This window comes from Molossus molossus, unplaced genomic scaffold (genome assembly GCF_014108415.1).
Source record: "Molossus molossus isolate mMolMol1 unplaced genomic scaffold, mMolMol1.p scaffold_m16_p_1, whole genome shotgun sequence".
Classification (NCBI taxonomy): domain Eukaryota; kingdom Metazoa; phylum Chordata; class Mammalia; order Chiroptera; family Molossidae; genus Molossus; species Molossus molossus.
This window is the reverse complement of record NW_023425344.1, coordinates 145,491,477-145,511,491: the sequence shown is the minus strand read 5'-3', so window position 1 is coordinate 145,511,491 and position 20,015 is coordinate 145,491,477. Positions and strand designations below refer to the sequence as shown.

General features: G+C 43.9%; 1 protein-coding gene across 6 annotated transcripts in view; it reads left to right on the top strand.

The window, feature by feature from the left end:
* The window catches only part of RPGRIP1 (RPGR interacting protein 1), an 85,748-nt gene continuing 65,733 nt past the window's right edge, over positions 1-20,015 (top strand). For 5 of the 6 annotated variants that reach the window (XM_036254363.1, XM_036254391.1, XM_036254356.1 and 2 more), the window contains exons 1-5: positions 1-53; positions 9,023-9,145; positions 12,874-12,988; positions 17,775-18,043; positions 19,174-19,273. In XM_036254363.1, the coding sequence (XP_036110256.1) occupies positions 9,127-9,145; positions 12,874-12,988; positions 17,775-18,043; positions 19,174-19,273 (503 nt within the window). In that variant the 5' untranslated portion in view covers positions 1-53; positions 9,023-9,126. The remainder of the gene's footprint in view (positions 54-9,022; positions 9,146-12,873; positions 12,989-17,774; positions 18,044-19,173; positions 19,274-20,015) is intronic. The other variant, XM_036254373.1, reaches the window with a different exon arrangement.

The following is a 20,015-nucleotide window of genomic DNA, read 5'->3' as shown; positions in this document are numbered from 1 at the left end:
CATAGAAGTCAGAGAAAAGAACTGGAGAGAGCTCTCTTGAGGAAGCAAAAACTGTAAGTTTATATCTAATACATATTTATGGTCTCCCATTTCTTTCCATGGGGTGTTTTTGAGAACAGTGAAACCAGTTTCTTCGTCTTGTATTGTACCACAGTCTCCCAGGCATCAGGCACAACATGGCTAGATCATCTTTAATCCTGTCACTCTCTTTACTCCATCTCACATCCAACTAATCATCAAGTCTCTTGATTCTCCTTCCTTGGGGTCTTTGTGATTTATCCCACCCTGCCATCCCCCAGCCACTATCCTTCCTCGTTCAAAGCCTCTTGTCTGAACCACAGTAATATCCTCTTAACAATCCTCCTTCTCTGCCAGTCTTTCTAACTCACTAATAGCAGATGAATCTTCCTAACGCTCTTCTGCAGCTCTAACTTTAATGCTCTTGTGCGCAAAATGTGTAAGTTCCTGGCCATTTTGACAGAATGAATAGCACATCTCTATTTTAAATGCAAAGTCTTCCAAAACGTGCACTTAAAATCTCACAACTCTTTCTCAAACTCGTCATGCCTACCTGCTATTGTGCAAGACTGACCCGTCCCGCAGGTCGAGCAACGAGGACTCTAGAGGGGGAGTGAGGATGAGGCGGGACAAGAGACAGGAGAAATGGAGACAAGACAGGGCTCTGATCAAGTCTCGTTTATTCTGGGGAAATTCACACAATATAGAGGGCAGGAAAAACAAGATCATTTGTTGTTAAGCGATAAGTTATTGAGTAACCACCCCGAAGCACGGGTGGAACAAAAGACTGAGTAAATGGTTCAAAATGCAGAGATATAGCAGAGATGTCCTGCCTTGGGGCAGGAGATGGCAGAGCAGATTTTACTTAAAGAAATGCAGAGATAAAGAAATGCAGAAGGCAGAGATATCCTGCCTTGGGGAAGGTGATGGCAGAGCAGATTTTAACAAAATGGATGCCATGAAAAATGTCTCCCACACAAGACCACCTGCTCTTTGCCCAGTCCTGACCCTATTCAAACTGTCCTCTTTGTATAGAGCACTGTATCTCCACCTGCCAAAATCCCTCTCAGACTCCAGCACCCTCCCTCCGTAATGCTTTATCTGATCCTTCAAGTGAATGTGAATTTCAGTCTTTTCCTCTCTCACTTTGTTTTGTTCCTTCTGATTGTCTATATATTTTATCTTACAGTTAAACATGAGCTTTTCTCATTTTTCTCTTAATTATTCACTTCCTAATAAGCAAGTGTTCTTTCTCTTTCTTTCTTCCTTTCTTCCTTTCTTCCTTTCTTCCTTTCTTCCTTCCTTCCTTCCTTTCTTTCTTTCTTTCTTTCTTTCTTTCTTTCTTTCTTTCTTTCTTTCTTTCTTTCTTTCTTTCTCTCTCTCTCTTCTTTCTTTTCTTTCTTTCTCTCTCTCTCTTTCTATCTCTCTCTCCTCACCCGAGGACATTTTTCCACTTTTTGTTCAGGTAGAGTGGAAGGGAGGGAGAGAGAGAGAGAGAGAGAGAGACATCGACGTGAAAGGGACACATGGAGTGGTTGCCACTTGCACGACCCAACCGGGGCTGGGGACTAACTGCAACTGAGGTACATGCCCCCAGTGGGAACCGAACCCAGGTCTCTCTGGACCGCAGGCTGACGCTCTAACCGCTGAGCCAAACTGGCCAGGGCTCTTTCTTTTTTTTTTTTTTCATCCTCACCTGAGGATATTTTTCCATTTTTTGTACAGATAGAGTGGGAGGGAGAGAGAGGAAGGAGAGAGAGAGAGAAACACCGACGTGAAGGGACACATCGAGTGGCTGCCACCCGCATGACCAACCAGGGCCGGGGACAAACTGCAACCGAAGTATGTGCCCTTAGCGGGAACCGAACCCAGGTCTCTCTGGACCGCAGGCCGACGCTCTAACCGCTGAGCCAAACCGGCCAGGGCTCTTTCTTTTTTTTTAAATTTTGTTTTCTTTATTGATTTTAGAGAGAAAGGAAGGGTTAGGGAGAGAGAGAGAAACCATCAATGAGGGAGAACATTGACTGGCCACCTCCTGCATGCCCCACACTGGGGATTTGGCTCACTGCATGTGCCCTGACCAGCAATCGAACCGGTGACCTCTTGATGCATGGGTCGATGCTCAACCACTGAGCCACACCAGCCAGGCCTCTATTTTTCTTCTTGTAGCAACTGGACAAAATGGGCACATAGTAATATTTGTCAAATTAAGTTCAATCCAAATTCCTATCATCCTTCATGAGCATTCATCCAATGGACGCTGCGATTATAGAGCCTATACTTTTCTCCACAGCTTTTCCACAGCTCTGCTCCAGGCTTGCTTCTCGGTGCTTCCATCTCATTTATCTCTATCCTCTTACACAGGATCAGCTCCTCCTGATTTCCCTAACTCACTGGAAAACTATTTTCTTTAAGGCTCTCTTCGTAATTCATCACCTTCTTCCCCCAGGCCTTCAACTCAAAAGAGCCCAACTGCAGCCCAACTACAGAGACTTCAGTATTTACTGGACTGTTAAAGTTAATTCCTTACACAGGAAGACTTGAATTCCTAATCCATATTAAATTGAGATGTTAAGCCCCTGGCTGGTTTGGCTCAGCAGTTAGAGCATTGGCCTGTGGTCCAGAGAGACCAGGGTTCGGTTCCCACTAAGGGCACGTACCTTGGTTGCAGTTTGTCCCCGGCCCTGGTTGGTTGTGCGGGTGGCAGCCACTCGATGTGTCCCTTTCATGTCGATGTTTCTCTCTCTCTCTCTTCCTCTCTCTCCCTCCCACTCTATCTGAACAAAAAAAATGGAAAAATGTCCTCAAGTGAGAATAAAAAAAAAAAATTTGTTGTTCCAATTATTGATGCATTCATTGGTTAGTTCTTATATGTGCTCTGACCGGAGAATCAAACTAGCAACATTGGCATATCAGGCAGATACTCTAACTAACTGAGCTACCTGTCCACAGATGCAAGGGAATTTTTTTCTTTATTGATTTTAGAGAGAGAGGAAGGGAGAAGGAGAGAGAGATCAAAACACTGATGAGAGAGAACATCGATCAGTCGCCTCCTGCATGCCCCCCACTAGAGACTGGGCCCACAACTTGGGCCTGTGCCCTGACTAGGAATCAAACCGGCGACCTCTTGGTGCATGGGTTGATGCTCAGCCACTAAGCCACACCAGCCGGGCTCAAGGGAATTCTTTTTTTTTAAAGAATAGCAACTTTATTTATTTATTTATTTTTATCCTCACCCGAGGACATTTTTTTTCCATTTTTTATTCAGATAGAGTGGGAGGGAGAGAGAGGAAAGAAGAGAGAGAGAGAAACATCGATGTGAAAGGGACACATCGAGTGGCTGCCACCCACACGACCAACCAGAGCCGGGACAAACTGCAACCGAGGTATGTGCCCTTAGCGGGAACCAAACCCAGGTCTCTCTGGACCATAAGCCGACGCTCTAACCACTGAGTCAAACCATCCAGGACTCAAGGGAATTCTTTTAATCTTTAATTCCATTGAGTTAAAATGATTTATAAACACTCCTTCCTTCCATCTACTCTCCGCTTTTTTTTTTTCTGAGAGATTAAATCTGGCCACTTTATTGGATTTTACAACTTTCTTCATCACACCTTCACTGACAGTCACTCCTGGGTTTTGTTTTCTGACATTCTTTTTTATTCCCCATTCATTTTTTATTTTATTTTTTAGAGAGAGTCGAAGAGCTGGAGGGAAGGGGCGGGGAGGAGAGAGAGAAACATCAATGTGTGAGAGAAACATCGATATGGGAGAGAAACATCTACTGGCTGCCTCCTGCATGCCCCCTATTGGGGATCAAGCCCACAACCTGGGCATGTGCCCTGACGGGGAATCGAACCGGGACGTCTCAGTCCATGGGATGACACTCAGTTCACTGAGCTACACCAGCCAGGCCCTCCATTTCATTCTTAGAGCTTCTTTGACTGCAGTGGTAATGGTAGTTTTCAGTTGCTCCACAGCGGCATACAGCTTTGATGGTGTGCTTTGAAATGGTTATAACAAAAGCAGTCTTCTCTGTCTAGATATTAAAGATCGACAGCATCTCTCCTTTCACTACAGCTCCATTTTTGCAATTACTTTATTTATTTATTTATGTGTCCCTAGCAGGAATCAAACCCGGGACTCTCTGGTCTGCAGGCCAGCGCTCCAACTGCTGAACCAAACCAGCCAGGACGCAAATGACTTTAGATCCAGAGGGTCAGGCCTGTGATTCAGTTACCTCTCTGTTCTCTTTCATGTTACTTCTCTGCAGAAGGAGGCTGAAAAGACAGGGTAACTTAGAAAAACTGCGAAAGTCACCTTAAATGTGAGATTTTCTTTAAAGCAAAATGGTTTCTTTGGTTGCTTCCATTCTGTTTTAATCCTAGGATTATTGTCTAACGTGTGAGAGAGGACATCAGCTTTTGGGCGATTATTCAGCTTCCTTAAAATAGGCATGCTATGAAATCTATATAGACCCATTTAAAATTATGTCCCTGGAAAGAGGTCCTCACTTATTGTGGTTTTAAAAAATGAAACATTGCAGAAATGAATATAAATTACCCAATTCAAGTTAAATTGTCTGGAAAGTAGATCAACAAAATGTTAATGTTCTCTCCCAGTGATAGAATGTCTCATGCTTTTTACTTTTTCTTTACATTTCTCTGTTTGTTTGAAACAAGCTTGTGAATAAGCTTCTCAGTTCACAAGTCAAGCTAGCTTCAGATGAAAGGGGAGATTTGTTGTTCACAGAACTCTCCTACAGAACCTGAGACAGGAACAGAGACAGGCCTTGGAAAAGACTGAAATCAAGAACAGAACACTTTTGCCCTGGCTGGTTTGGCTCAGAGGTTAGAGTGTCGCCCGCAAACCAGTGAGTCGTGGGTTCGATTCCGGTCAAGGGCATGTACTCGGTGGCGATTCATCACCAGCCCTGGTTGGGGTGGTGCGGGAGACGGCTACTCGATGTGTCCTTTTTACGTCGATTTTTCTCTCTCTTTCTCCCTCTCCTTCCCGCTCTAGCTGAACAAAAATGGAAAAATGTCCTCAGGTGAGGATATAAAAAACTAAAAAACAAAACAGAAACAAAAAGAACAGAACACTTTCAGTCTGGCTGGTGTGGCTCAGAGGTTGAGCATCAACCCATGCACCAAGAGGTCACCGGTTTGATTCCCAGTCAGGACACATGCTCAGGTTGTGGACCTGATCCCTATTGGGGAACATGCAGGAGGCGGCCAGTCAATGTTCTCTGTCATGGATGTTTCTATCTCTCTCTCCTTCTCATTTCCTCTCTCTGTAAAATCAATAAAGGAAAAAAAAAAAAAAGAGAACACTTTCAGGACTTTTGCCTCCTATCAGCCACTCAATGTCATTCTTTCTCTTGATTTATTTATTCATTCATCTATTCATGTGTTCCATATATATTTGTTAGGTACCTAATATATTCAAGGAGCTGTTCAGGTACTGGGAAATAGAGTTAAACAATAGAAACCAAATTTCTGTCTCCAAAGTCCTTATCTTTTAGTGAGAGGAGACAGACCATAAACATGTGTAAAAATGTGAAGGTAGTGCCCGGCTGGTGTGGCTCAGTGGATTGAGCGTCATCCCATGGACTGAGAGGTCCTGGTTCCATTCCAGGTCAGGGCACGTGCCCACGTTGTGGGCCTCATCTTCAGTGGGGAGCATGCAGGAGGTGCCAATTGATGTTCTCTCTCATTGATGTTTCTATTTCTCTCTCTCCCTCCCCCTTACTCTCTCTAAAATCAATAAAGAAAAAAAAAATGAAGGTAGTTACTGAGTCCAGTAAGTGTTACAAAGGAAATAAATGGGGCGGTATGACAGAGTAAAACTGAGGAAGTGCACACTTTAGCTATGAAGGTCAGGGAAAGTCCTCTTGGCAGAAGAGAAGATGCTGAGAGACTGAACCAGTCCTGTAAAGAGCAAGGAAAGAACATTCCAGCAAGTACAAAGGCCCGAGGCAAGGAGGAGCTTGATGGGGAAACAGAGAGGAGGCCAGTGGCCATTAAGTGTTGTGAGCTAGAAAAAGAGAGGTACAAGGTGCGACCTGAGAAACTGGAGAAAGGTCAGATCATGGAGGGTGCTGTAGGCCACAGTAAGGAGTTTAGATTTATCATTTTTTAAATTTTTTTATCCTCACCTGAGGACATTTTCCCATTTTTTGTTCAGATAGAGTGGGAGGGAGAGAGAGAGAGAAAGAGAGAGAGAGAGAGAGACATCGATGTGAAAGGGACACATCGAGTGGCTGCCACCCACACAACCTAACCAGGACCGGGGACAAACTGCAACCGAGGTACGTGACCTTAGCGGGAACCGAACCCGGGTCTCTCTGGACTGCAGGCCGATGCTCCGACCGCTGAGCCAAACCGGCAAGGGCAGGAGTTTAGGTTTTAAATGTAAAGTTAACGTTGGCTCTCTCTATGGAGCAAACTTGTGCCTTCCTTCATCCCACTCCCTCGGGTGCATTTTCCTTACCTCTATCTCCTAAGCTCCAAGGGCCCTTTTTTTGGTTTTTGTTTTTTTAGTTGATTTCTGGAGAGAGATAGAAACATTGATGTGAGAGAAAAATATCAATAGGCTGCTTCTGAACCAGGACCTCTCAGTCCATGGAATGATGCTCAATCCACTGAGCCACACTGGCCGGGTTATAAACCCTTCTTTTGCCTCTATGGAAAAAAAATAATAATAATAAAATAAAAATAATGTAAAGGAAAGGCATTGGAGAATTTTAATCAGGAAATGCTATGACCTGGTTGTTTTATAAAGATCAAGATCTGGATGTTTGAGGAAGAATTGATGAGGGAGGGAAAATGGGGAGAGCATTACTAAAACACGGTTAAGAGACACAGGTGGCTTGAATTATAGTGATAGCTGTGGAGACAAGGTGATATATTTTTAGAAAGTACCTAGTTGATTTGGTAATGAATGACAGAAGAGAGAAATCAAGGCTTGGGGAACTGGTAGGATGGTAATGCCATTTATGAAGATAAAGAAAGACTAGGAGATCATGTTTGAGAGAGAAATCAAAATTCCTGTGTGACAGGTGAGTTTGAGATACCTAGTAGTTATGCAACAGGAAATGTTGAAAAGACAGGAAGATCAAGAAATCTGAAGGTCTGGGCTGGAGATAAAAATTTTTGGAAGAAACAACATATATATGCATAGCATTTAAAACCAGGAAATTGGATAGTTTAATCCAGAAATAGAAGGTTGACCAAGGTATAACATGACTGTACAGATAGTTAGGCTACAAAGCAGAATTCACAAGTTTATATAATAGTTCTAGTCATTCATAGAGTCTAATTTAACTCTTTCAGCCCTATTTCCAACCACTTGAGAAAGAGCATTTGATTGGCCCAGACTGAGTCAGTTGTCTACCCCTGGCCCCATGACCAATGACGGTGGGGAGTAGATCACAGAGTATAATCTGGTTTCTGGGCGTTCAGTCCGTGTAAATGGAGTGGGCATAGAGGGTCTGAGGCTCATTCCCAGAGAAAGGGGATGGCAATTGGCTTCCAGGCTGAGCAGACACTTAAAGAATGATCCAGCCGTGGCCAGTTTGGCTCAGCGGTTAGAGCGTCGGCCTGCGGTCTGGGGAGACCCGGGTTCTGTTCCCGCTAAGGGCACGTACTTTGGTTGCAGTTTGTCCCCGGCCCTGGTTGGTCGTGCGGGTGGCAGCCACTCGATGTGTCCCTTCACGTCGATGTTTCTCTCTCTCTCTCTCTCATCCTCTCTTTCCCTCCCACTCTATCTGTCCAAAAAATGGAAAAATATCCTTGGGTGAGGATTAAAAAAAAAAAAGAATGATCCAAAATTATATGCATCAATTCTGTAATCAGAAAAATTTATTTCATTTCTTTTTTTTTTTTAATCTTCACCCGAGGACATTTTTCCATTTTTTGTTCAGGTAGAGTGGGAGGGAGAGAGAGAACCAGAGAGAGAGAGAGAGAGAGAGATCGATGTGAAAGGGACACATCGAGTGGCTGCTACCCGCACGACTGACCAGGGCCGGGGACAAACTGCAACCGAGTACATGCCCTTAGCGGGAACCGAACCCGGGTCTCTCAGGACCGCAGGCCGATGCTTTAACCACTGAGCCAAACCGGCCAGGGCCATTTCTTTTTTTAAATCCTCACCTGAGGATATTTTTTCCATTGATTTTCAGATGGAGATGGGGGGAGGGGAGAAACATCAATGTGAGAGAGACACATCAGTTGCCTCCCGCAGGACCCCAACCAAGGCCTGGTACCAACCGCAACTGAGGTATGCGCCCCTGACCCTGACCCGAATCGAACCTGCGACTCTTTGGTTCGTGGGCCGACGCTCTAACTGCTGAGCCAAACCGGCCAGGACCGATTTTATTTTCTAAAAGTTATGTCATTTTGCCCTAGTCGATTTGGCTCAGCGGTTAGAGTATCGGCCTATGGTCCGGAGATACCCAGGTTCGGTTCCCGCTAAGGGCACGTACCTCGGTTGCAATTTGTCCCCGGCCCTGGTTGGGTCGTGTGGGTGGCGACCACTCGATGTGTCCCTTTCATGTCGATGTTTCTCTCTCTCTCCCTCTCTCTCCCTCCCGCTCTATCTGAACAAAGAATGGAAAAATGTCCTCGGGTGAGGATAAAAAAAAAAAAAAAGTTATGTCATTTTTACTGAATGCTTGGTCTTACTATTTTTTTTTTTAAACATAATTTTCTTGATTTTGTTGTTGTTGTTGTTGTTGTTAGAGAGAAAGAAAGGGAGAGAGATAGAAACATCAATGTGAGAGAGAAACATCCATAGGCTGCTTCCTGCACACCCCCCACTGGGGATTGAGCCGGCAACCTGGGCATGTGCCTTGACTGGGAATGGGACTGGGACCTCTCAATCCATGGGCTGATGCTGAATCCACTGAGCCACGCTAACTGGGCAAATCTTAACTCTTTAGTATAGAGAGGTTCCATACCACTAAGTTGCATGTGGGGGCTGGAATTTTGTTTTTTTATTTCAGTGTCCGCTAGCATCTCTTACAGCTTGAGAACCTGATATGACATCACATCTCCTGGTGGACAATACATTAAAGAACCTGTTAGGAACATAGATCCGATACCACCCATGGTACCAGCATTGAAAGGTAAATACAATGCCAGAGGATGAATGCCTTTTATTTCTTATTTAAATCTTTTTCTTTTTTAATCCTCACCCGAGGACATTTTTAGATAGAATGGAAGTCGGGGAGGGAGGAAGAAAGAGGGGGAGAGAGAGAAACGAGGGACACATCAATTAGCTGCCTCCCACATGATCCCAACCAGGAACCAAAGTACATGCCCTTGACCTGGTGCTGAACCAAGACCCTTCTGTTTGCCGGCCAATGCTCTAACCATTGAGCAAAACTGGCCAGGACACATAGCTGAGAGACTGGTTTCATTCAAAGAGATTGAGCAAATAAGTAAATACATTGAGGATGATGGAAGCTGCTTTTTAAAAAATTTTTTTTTTCTTTATTGATTTTTAGAGAGAGAGAAAGGGAAAGGGAGAGAAACATCAATGAGAGAACATTGATTGGCCACCTCCTGAATGCCCCCCACTGGGGATTGGGCCCACAACCTGGACATGTGCCCTGACAGGGAATAGAACCGGCAACCTCTTAGTGCATGGGTCGACGCTCAACCACTGAGCCACACCGGCCAGGCTGAAAGCTGGTTTTTTGAGAAAAGAGATGCAAATATGGAAAGGGAGAAGGCTAGAATAAACCATATGATTTTGGATTTTAAATGAAGATATCAGAGTGAACTCATGGTTTCCAGCATAGAGAAAGATATAAATATGTGTGTTTGTATCTTTATTTTTTTTGTGTGGTATGTGCCCCTAGTGGGAACCGAACCTGGAGACTCTGGTCTACAGGCTGACGCTCAACCGCTGAGCCAAATTGGCCAGGGCGTGTGTTTGTATCTTAATTGTGATGGTTTCACAGTTATATAAATATGTAAAAATTAATCAAATTTTACACTTTATTAAAAAAAATTTTTTTTATTTTTTATTGTTAAAAGTATTACAGATGTTGCCCTGGCCGGTTTGGCTCAGAGGCTGGAGTGTTGGCCTGCGGACCAGAGGGTCTGAGTTTGGTTTCCGCTAGGGGCACGTACCAAAAAAAAAAAGTATTACAGATGTCCCCCTTCTTTCCCCATTGACCCCCTCCTCCCTACTCCCACCCCCTTCTGCTTTCCCCAACCTAATGTCTGTGTTCATTGATTGTGCATATATGCATATAAGTTCTTTGGTTTATCTCTTCCCACCCTCCTACCCCCCTCCCTCTGAGGTTTGTTATTCTGTCCCCTACTTCTGTGACTCTGGATCTATTTTGGTAGACAGCTTATTTTGTTCATGATGTTCCATAAATAAGTGAGATTTTGTGGTACTAGTCTTTGACTAGCTTAGTCTTTCTCACATTGATATTTCTCTCTAAGCATTATACTCTCCAGGTCCCTCCATGCTATCTCAAAGGATAGGAGATCTCTCTTTCTTACAGCTGCATAGTATTCCATTGTGTAAATGTATCATAACTTTTCCTTACCTGAGGATATTTGTGCATTTATCTTCAGACAGAGCGGGAGGGAGAGAGGGAGAAAGCGAGAGAAACACATTGAGTGGTTGCCACCCACACGACCCCAACCGGGGCGCTGACAAACTGCAACCAAGGTACATGCCCTTAGTGGGAATTGAACTCGGGCCTCTCTGGTCCGCGGGCTGATGCTCTAACTGCTGAGCCAAGCAGGCCAGGGCTACTACAGCATTTTTATCCACTTAGCTACTGATAGACACTTGGGTTGTTTCTAGATCTTAGCAATTGTAAGTAGCGCTGCTGTGAACATAGGGGTGCCTATATTCTTCTGATCGGTGTTTTCAGGCTTCTTAGGATATATTCTAAGAAGTGGGATCACTGGGTCAAAGGATGTTGGGAGATGACTACATGTCTTACAGAGTCCATGAAGCCTGGAGGTCTTGAGTCAGAGACTTGACCTTCCCCACAATCTCAAGGAATTAGGCTTGCATTGTGTTTGTGCAGCTCGGGGCTAAGTGTGACCCAATGTACCTTGAAATACCTGAAATCACAGACTGAGTGGGCCTGGGTATTCCTGTTATCCGCAAGGCAAACTAATTCTATACAGCATTGTTGTAGGCCTGGGCATTATATCAAGAAGATCCTATTTTCTTATTTCATTTAACTTTTGCTGTAAGATATAAAAGGCATGTAATAAAGCATATAGAGGCTGATCCCACTGAGGACGGTCCTCCTTGTCCCATATCTGTGTCTTTATCTTCATTCCCACTGCTTGAACTGAGGGATGCTGCTCTCCAGGCTGGTTTCTGGCAAAAGAGCAGTTCAATTTTTAATTTTTTGAGGAAACACCATATTGTTTTCCGTAGTGGTTGCACCAGTCTGCATTCAAACCAGCAGTGTACTAGAGTCCCCTTTTCTCCACACCCTCACCAGCCCTTGTTTGAGGTCTAATTTCACACTTTAAATATTTTCAACGTAGCCATGGCCGGTTTGACTCAGCGGTTACAGCATCGGCCCGTGGATCAGAGAGACCCGGATTTGGTTCCACTAAGGGCAAGTAATTCAGTTGCAGTTTGTCCCTGGCCCCGGTTGGGGTCATGTGGGTGGCAACCAGTCGATGTGTCTCTCTCACATTGATGTTTCTCTCTCTCTCTCCCCCTCCCTCCCTCTCTCCCTTCCACTCTATCTAAAAAATCAATGGAGCCCTAGCTGGTTTACTCAGTGGTTAGAGAATTGGTCTGTGAAGAAGAGAGTTGCTGATTCAATTCCCGGCAAGGACACATACCTTGGTTGCGGGTTTGATCCCTGGCCCAAGCAAGGTCATGTGGGAAGCAACCAATTGGTGTGTCTCTCTCACATTGATATTTCTCTCTCTCTCTTCCCCTCCTTTCCATTCTATCAATGGGGGGAAATATATATATATATATAATCTCCTCTGGTGAGGATTAACAATAACAAAAATCAATGGAGAAATATCCTTGGTTGAGGATTAACAACAACAAAAAATTTTTTTAAAGAATTTTATTGATTTTTACTAAGAGAGAGAAACATTGATCGGTTGCTTCCCACACATGCCCCACCTGCAATTTGGGTATGTGTCCTGATTGGGAATCAACCCGCTACCTTTTGGTGTATGGGTCAACAGTCCAACCAACTGAGCCACGCTGGCCAGGAACTGAGCTCTCTTTCTTCCAGAAAAGGAGCTGTATTTTGGGCTCTGTGGATTTAGAATGGTTCTCATGAGGTCAGAGCCGCCTCTGGGCCGGTGAACACTCACCCATTGAAAAATGTGCTCTAGTTTCTTCTGCTTACACCAAACAGAGGCTCCATTCCCAGGAGGTGGTTTTGGGGATAGTTTCTCCAGACCACAAAAACAAATGAGATGACTCCTGGTAATTAAGAAAGGTTTCTGTACTTTTCCTTATGGGAGTTTTAAATATGATAGTGGGCACAATCTTTGTCTAGATTCAAATAATCTAAGGAGAAGAAAATGTAGAAGAATAAATTAAAAAGAAAAATTAAGTAGACTTACAGCCCTATTTGATATTTTTTAAGAGAATGTACTTTCTAGACAGAAAGTTGAGTCATACCTCATGCTGGAATGATATGGAATGATATTCCTTATCCAGGAGTGATATGGAATGACTCCATTAGTAAACATTTCATATACTTTGTTTCCTCTTAAACACTTGACTCAAGATAGATTTAAGCCCTCTGGACAAAATGTGATAAAGAGACCTAGTGGGTTTTTTAAGTTAACTGTAAAAATAATCTCCATTTACCCTCTTCTGGGACTTTAGGTAAGAATTTCAGCAAGATGAGCCGGGAAGATTTAGAAGATTGTTTGTTTCATCTTCGTGAAGAGCACATGTTGCTAAAAGAGCTTTCTTGGAAGCAACAGGATGAGATCAAAAGGTACCCAGAGTTCTCCTTTCGTTTTTAAAAGCTGTATCTACACCAGGCCTACACCACACTAAAGCAAAAAGAATACATTTTCCTGTGTTGTCTATCCCAGAAAACAATTCAAATGTCAAAAATGGTTAACTCTAAAAATAATTTTTGGAAGCAATATTGCTTTATTTGGTTTTCTTGTCAAACACGTCAGTAGACTGCAGCGGTAGGCCACAAAGCATCAAGAGCTAGGGACAGGGGAAATGGCTAAAATCTCAGTGGAACAAAGGCTGTGGGGGCAAGTAAGAGAAGGATTTTTTATTTATAAAATGAAACAAAAAATCATATTGATCATTTACTGTATGGAGGTATGTTGTAAAAGCTTTATAAGTATTAACTAACCAAGAAGTTAAGTAACTTCTCAGAGTTACAGCTAATGAGTGGCAGAGCTGAAAGCTCTTTTCTCTCTCTCTCTCTTTTATTTATTTACTTATTTTTCCATTTTTATTAATTTATTTTTGTTACAGATGTTTCTCCTTTTTCCCCACTAGACACCCTCCTCCCCATCCCGCCCTCCCACCCTCCCAGCATGGTTGTCTATGTCCATTGGTTATGCTTATATGCGTATATGTTTTTTGTTTATCTCATCCATACCACCCCACCCCACCCCCGCCCCCGCCCCCAGAGCTGAAAGCTCTTAACTCAAAAATTTAAATACAGCCCGGCCTGTGTGGCTCAGTGGTTGAGCATCGACCCATGCACCAGGAGGTTGCCAGTTCGATTCCCAGTCAGGGCACATGCCCAGGTTGTGGGCCAAATCTCCAGTGTGGGGCATGCAGGAGGCAGCCAATCGATGTTCTTGCTCATTGATGTTTCTATCTCTCTCTCTCTCTTCCTCTCTCTCTAAAAAACAATCAATAAAGAAAAAAAATTAAAAAAAAATTTTAATACAGTGACTTTAGGGTAATGGTTTTCAAAAGTGCATCTCCCTTGCCCTGGCCGGTTTGGCTCAGCGGTTAGAGCTTTGGCCTGCGGACCAATGAGTAGCGGGTTTGATTCCGGCCAAGGGTACCTCAGTTGCGGTTCGTCCCCGGCCCGGGGTTGGGGTCATGCAGGAGGCAGCCACTCGATGTGTCTCTTTTCATGTCAACGTTTCGCTCTCCTCCTCTCTCTCCCTCCCACTCTGTCTGAACAAAAGATGAAAAATATCCTTGGGTGAGAATTGAAAAAAAAAAATTAAAAACCAAAGAGCACATCTCTTGGGTGGGGCTCTGAATCTGAGATGGGGTAAGGGTAGATAAACAGATGAAAAGAATGGAGTTCTGCAAGTTTCAGGCTTATCTCTAGGACATATTTTGAAGATGCTGGTGTCAGTGCGGTTCAGCCAAAGACCAACAGGAACACACCTACAGCTGAGCAAGTTGGGTTTATTACTCATTGCAGCTAGAGAAAATGCACACCATGGGGAACTAAGGGCATCTCAGTAGGGATGTGTTAGAAAGAACCTGTTATAGGATTTGAGCTTCGGTTGGGTGATTTGGGGGAGAGTCCAAGGTAACAGTTTGCTCCACACTCGGTGCTATCAGAGAGCAGGGACACTTCTATGTTTGGATATCTCAGAAAATATTTTCTACAGGGAGGGTAGACTAGTGTGAGGGTATATCTATAATAGATAAAGAAGTAAGGTCACTCATAATTAGCCAGGAGAGAAGAAAGCTGGTATTTTGTGGTGGCACTGTCACCTTGCTTTTTGTCTGTGCTTAGACAAGTTTACACAGTGAACTTGTTTTGTATCATTCTATCTTGGTCTCAAATGGTCTGATCTTTGTATTCTGTGACATTATGTCCCAGAGGACACTAACATGGCCTAGCTGTGAGTACCAGGCCAATTTCAGGACTAGCTATGCCAGACCATTTCCCCAATGTCTTTTTTTTTTTTTTATCCTCACCCGAGGACACTTTTTGTTCAGATAGAGTAGGAGGGAGAGAGAGAGAGAGAAACATTGACATGAAAGGGACACATCGAGTGGCTGCCACCCGCACGACCAACCAGGGCCGGGGACAAACTGCAACCAAGGTACATGCCCTTAGCGGGAACCGAACCCGGGTCTCTTGGGACCGCAGGCTGATGCTCTAACCGCTGAGCAAAACTGGCCAGGGCGTTTCCCCAATGTCAAGAGCAAGTTTTTGCTTTCTCATTGGTAATGCCCAAGTGGCTCAGAGCTTCATTTAGAATCTAAAGGATTGCAGGCTTCCACTCTAAACTAGTGCTCTTCAGAGCTGGAGATTTTTTTTTTTTGTTAATCCTCACACAAGGATATTTTTTCCATTGATTTTTAGAGAGAGTAGGAGGGAGGGAAGGGAAGAGAGAGAGGGAGGGAGAGAGAGAGAAGGAGACATCAATGTGAGAGAGACACATTGATTAATTGGTTGCCTCCCGCACATGCCCCGACATGGGCTGCGGATCAAACCTGCAACCCAGGTATGTGTCCTGTCCGGAAATCAAACCCAAGACCTTTCAGTGCACAGGCCGATGCTCTAACTACTGAGCCACACCGACCAGGGCCTGGAGATTTTTAAAAAAATAATTTATTTATTTATTTTTGTTACAGATATTTCTCCTTTTTCCCCGCACTGATTTCCCCCTCCCATGGCCTGGAGATTTTTTTTTAAATCCTCACCCAAGGACATTTTTCGATATTTTGTTCAGATAGAGTGGGAGGGAGAGAGATAGAAACATCAACGTGAAAGGGACATATCGAGTGGTTGCCACCCACACGACCCAACCAGGGCCGGGGACAAACTGCAACCGAGGCACATGCCCTTAGCAGGAACCAAACCCGGGTCTCTCCGGACTGCAGGCTGACGCTCTAACCACTGAGCAAACTGGCCAGGGCGGCCTGGAGATTTTTAAAAAGATAATAGTTTATATTTATTTATTTATATCGTTTAAACATTTTTTTTATTGATTTTTAGAGAGAGAGGGAAGAAGAGAGAGAGAGAGAGAGAAACATGGATGTGAGAGAGAAACATCCATTGGATGCCTCCTGCATGTCCCCTACCAACCAGGGATTGAGCCTGCAATCCAGGCATGTGCTCTTGACTGGGAACCAACCTCCTCGTGCATGGAATGATGCCCAACCAATGGAGCCACACTAGCCAGGTCTGGAGATTCTTTTATATTGTAGAGAACTTAAGAATCTGAAGTCAGAAGGTTTCATGGGTCAAAAAATCTTGCTTCATATTGATAACCAAAAGGTACTTGAGAGACATATAGATTGGTTGCCTCCCACATGACCCTGACCAGGGGTGGGGACCGAACCACAACTGATGTATGCGTACCTTTGATTGGAATCAAACCCGCGACTCTTTGGTTCGCGGGCCAACACTCTAACCGCTGAGCCAGGTCAGCCAGGGCACTGAAAGGTACTTGAAATCATAGATATTAAGTGGCTAAATTGGATTCTAATCCCCGCACCCTGGCTTCAAACAAGTTACCTAGCTATTTTATGCCTCGATTTCTTTATCTGGATATAAATATAAGTAATAACAGTTAACTCATACAGTGCTTACAGTGCACTATCCCTGTCCTAAGCACTTTACATATATCATTTAATCCTCATAACAATCTAATGTGGCTGGTACAGTTTTGTCTTTATTCATAGATGAGGAAACTGAACATAAAAGGTTAATGGCATGCTCAAGGTCACAGTAAATGCCAGAAGTGGCAGGCAGTGAGACCACAGAATTTGATGGTAATAGTAAAAAAGCATGATTTTAGGTCAAGACAATAGATAGCGATTGACTATCCACTATAGATAAGGCTTGGTGTATACTGTGGGCTGTAGAAGACTAATCCTTAAAGTTGGGCACATATACAGCGGTGTGCAGACAACTGGGTTGGGAGAAGTAAATACTAAAATTTCTACTTATGCCCTCGCCGGTTTGGATCAGCAGTTAGAGTGTCGGACCATGGACCAGAGAGTTCTGGGTTCAGTTCCCGCTCAGGGTACGTACCTCAGTTGCAGTTTGTCCCCGGCCCCAGTTGGGGTTGTGTGGGTGGCAACCACTCGATGTGTCTCTCTCACATCAATGTTTCTCTCCCTCTCTTCCTCCCGCTCTATCTGAAGATAAATGCAAAAATGTTCTCAGGTGAAGAAAAAAATAAAATAAAATTTCTACTTATGCCCAGCTGGTGTGGCTCAGTGGTTGAGCACTGACCCAGTGACCAGGAGGTTGCTGGTTCAATTTCTGGTCAGGGCACATACCCAGGTTGTGGACCAAATCCCCAGTGGAGGGAATACAGGAAGCGGCCAGTCGATGCTCTCTCTCATTGATGTTTCTCTCTCCCTCTCCCTTCTTCTCTCTCTCAAATCAATAAAGAAAAATAAAATAAAATAAAATGTCTACTTATATTTAATAATGCCCCTTTTAAAAATTAGTATTTTTGTTTATGTTTTATAATGACCATACTTACTAGTAAGGAAGTAAAAGTATATAATTAAAGAAATAAACATACACACAGGTATATTGAAGGATGCTTGAACATTTTATGCTACGATGAGGTGTGTGATCACTGCAATAGAATGGACAAAGGTGGAACCACTATGTCCCTGCCTTCATAGTCTTACAGTACATTGGGGACAGAAAAATTATTTTATCTTTTTTTAGAAAATAAAAATTTTAAGTGTAAATAATGGACTGTGGTAGATAAATTTATATGACAGATCAATTCCGTTTATTTGCACCAAATAAACTGTAGAGGTAACTGAAAGAAGTCACATACCACCAGCTCTATTTTTGCCCTTAGGATGAGAACCGCCTTGCGGCGGTTGATCACTGCGGGGCGGGACCTGAGGGCTGAGGTGGCCCCGGAGCAGCTCCTGCAGCAAGCAAGGTGTCGGGATGCGGGGTGGCGGCAGCGCCCCACCAAGCACCAGCGTGCCTTCAAACTTGGGCAGCAACAGCAGTTCCAGCGCGGAGACCCCCCTGTTTCCCGGCACACCCAGCCTCGGGTCCGCGTGGGACAAAGACAGCTCCGCAGCGCCGGCCCCCCGGAGCCCGAGAAACCCAAGGCCGGTGAGGCCAGGGCGCATCCCACAGGCCCGCGGCGCCGGGGAAGCGTTGATTTGCCAGCCACAGTTCCCTCCTCAGTTGCTTTATTTGGCCTACCACCCCATTTTGTTATTTTGTTCTCTTGCTCTCATTCCTTTCTATTTCCCTAAAAGGGTTTTGTTTTGTTTCCTTCTTCCTCCCTCCCTCCCTCGCTCCCTCTCAGAGTGGGATGTCAGGTTCAAAATTCTCAGCTGAGGGGAGAAGCAGACAAGGAAGCAGCTATTTGCTGCTCAGGTTCTGCAGCCAGCCTAGAAAACAGGCATAGAGATAACATTCATGTTATCTACTGGGACTCTGGGACTCTGAGCCAAGTACCTGGACTCTAAAATGGATTCTTAGCCTTTTGGGTGAAGTGGACTCCTTTGAAACCATGATCAAAGCGAGGCCTCCTCCTAATAAAAATGCGCAACTGGTAGGCAGAACTTTGCATACAATTCCAAGGGTTCAGAGGTTCCCAAAGCCCATTCCTGAAGCCCATGAGTTGAAATTTATCCTCTTCCTGTATTCCAAGCAGCTAAGGGACTCTGGCTGCTATGAAACCCAACATTGACTTAAGTAAAATTTGTGTGTAAATTTCCTTCACCTAGCCTACTCAGCCCTGATTTAGATCCATGGGAATGAAGTGTCTTTACCCTGGGGATTCAATGTTAGGTTTTGTTTAGTATGCTCCTGTATTTCCAAGCTCCCTACTTGAGCCAACTTTGCAAAAACAGCTAAAAGTAGAAAAACTAAGTAAGTCTAAATTTCAGCTCAATTTAACTTCAGCATTATTGAGTACCAATTATATACCAGACACTAGAAATAAAGATGCATGAGAGTTAAACATACAGTCCCTGCCCTGGACAAGTCTGTATCTTCTCCCCATTTATACTCACTTACTTGAGAGTCTGTAGTCCTGTTGACTTAAAAATCTGTAGCTGCATATCCATGCAAGGTTAAAAGACTGAAAACCTCTTCTCCGGGATTGGTGGTCTTAAAAAGATTTCCTCCAGTCTCAAGGCTCCCTACTTCCAGCACTTGGTGTTCCAGTTCTAGGACTTGGTGTTCTAGAAAAATCTGTTACCAGAGTCTGCATCCTCTGTCTAAACTTTCAGAGCCAAGAGACAGGCTGAGCTACACAGCCCCTCCCACATTCAAGGAGCATGTGATAAATGAAAAAACCAGAGATGAAATATCCAGTGAACCCAGCAAACTGTGAGTTCTTTTCATTTATCCTGAGTATTCACTCTTTTTTTTTTTTTTGAAATTTAGAACAGATTTTTATTTTTATTTTTTATTTTTCCACATCTTTATTGTTGGATGTAAAATGTATTACAGATGTTCCACATTTTTCCCCCATTGACCCCCTCCTCCCCACTCTCGCCCCCCTCCCACCTTTTCCCAAACTATTGTCCGTGTCCATTGGTTATGCATATAAGTTCTTTGGTTTATTTCTTCCCAGCCCCCCAACCCCTTTCCCTTTGAGGTTTGTCAGTCTAGCAATGAATTTGTGCTTCTTAATCCCTTCACCTTTTTCATCCATTCCCCCAACCCCTTTCCCAACTGGCAACCAACAAAATGTTCTCTGTATCTATGAGAATGTTCCTGTTCTTCCTGTTCATTTTGTTTGTAGATTCCATTGTTGATAGATATGTATTCATTGCCATTTTGTTTGTTCATATATTTTATCTTTTTCTTTAAAAAGACCCTTCATAATTTCATATAATAACGGTTTGGTAGTGATGAACTCCTTTAACTTTTTCTTGTCTGGGAAAGTTTTTATATGTCCATCGATTCTAAACGACAGCTTTGCAGGATAGAGTAATTTTGGTTGTAGGTTCTTGGTTTTCATCACTCTGAATGTTTCTTGCCACTCCCTTCTGGCCTGCAAAGTTTCTTTTGAGAAATCAGCTGACAGCCTAATGGGAACTCCCTTGTAGGTAACTAGCTGCCTTTC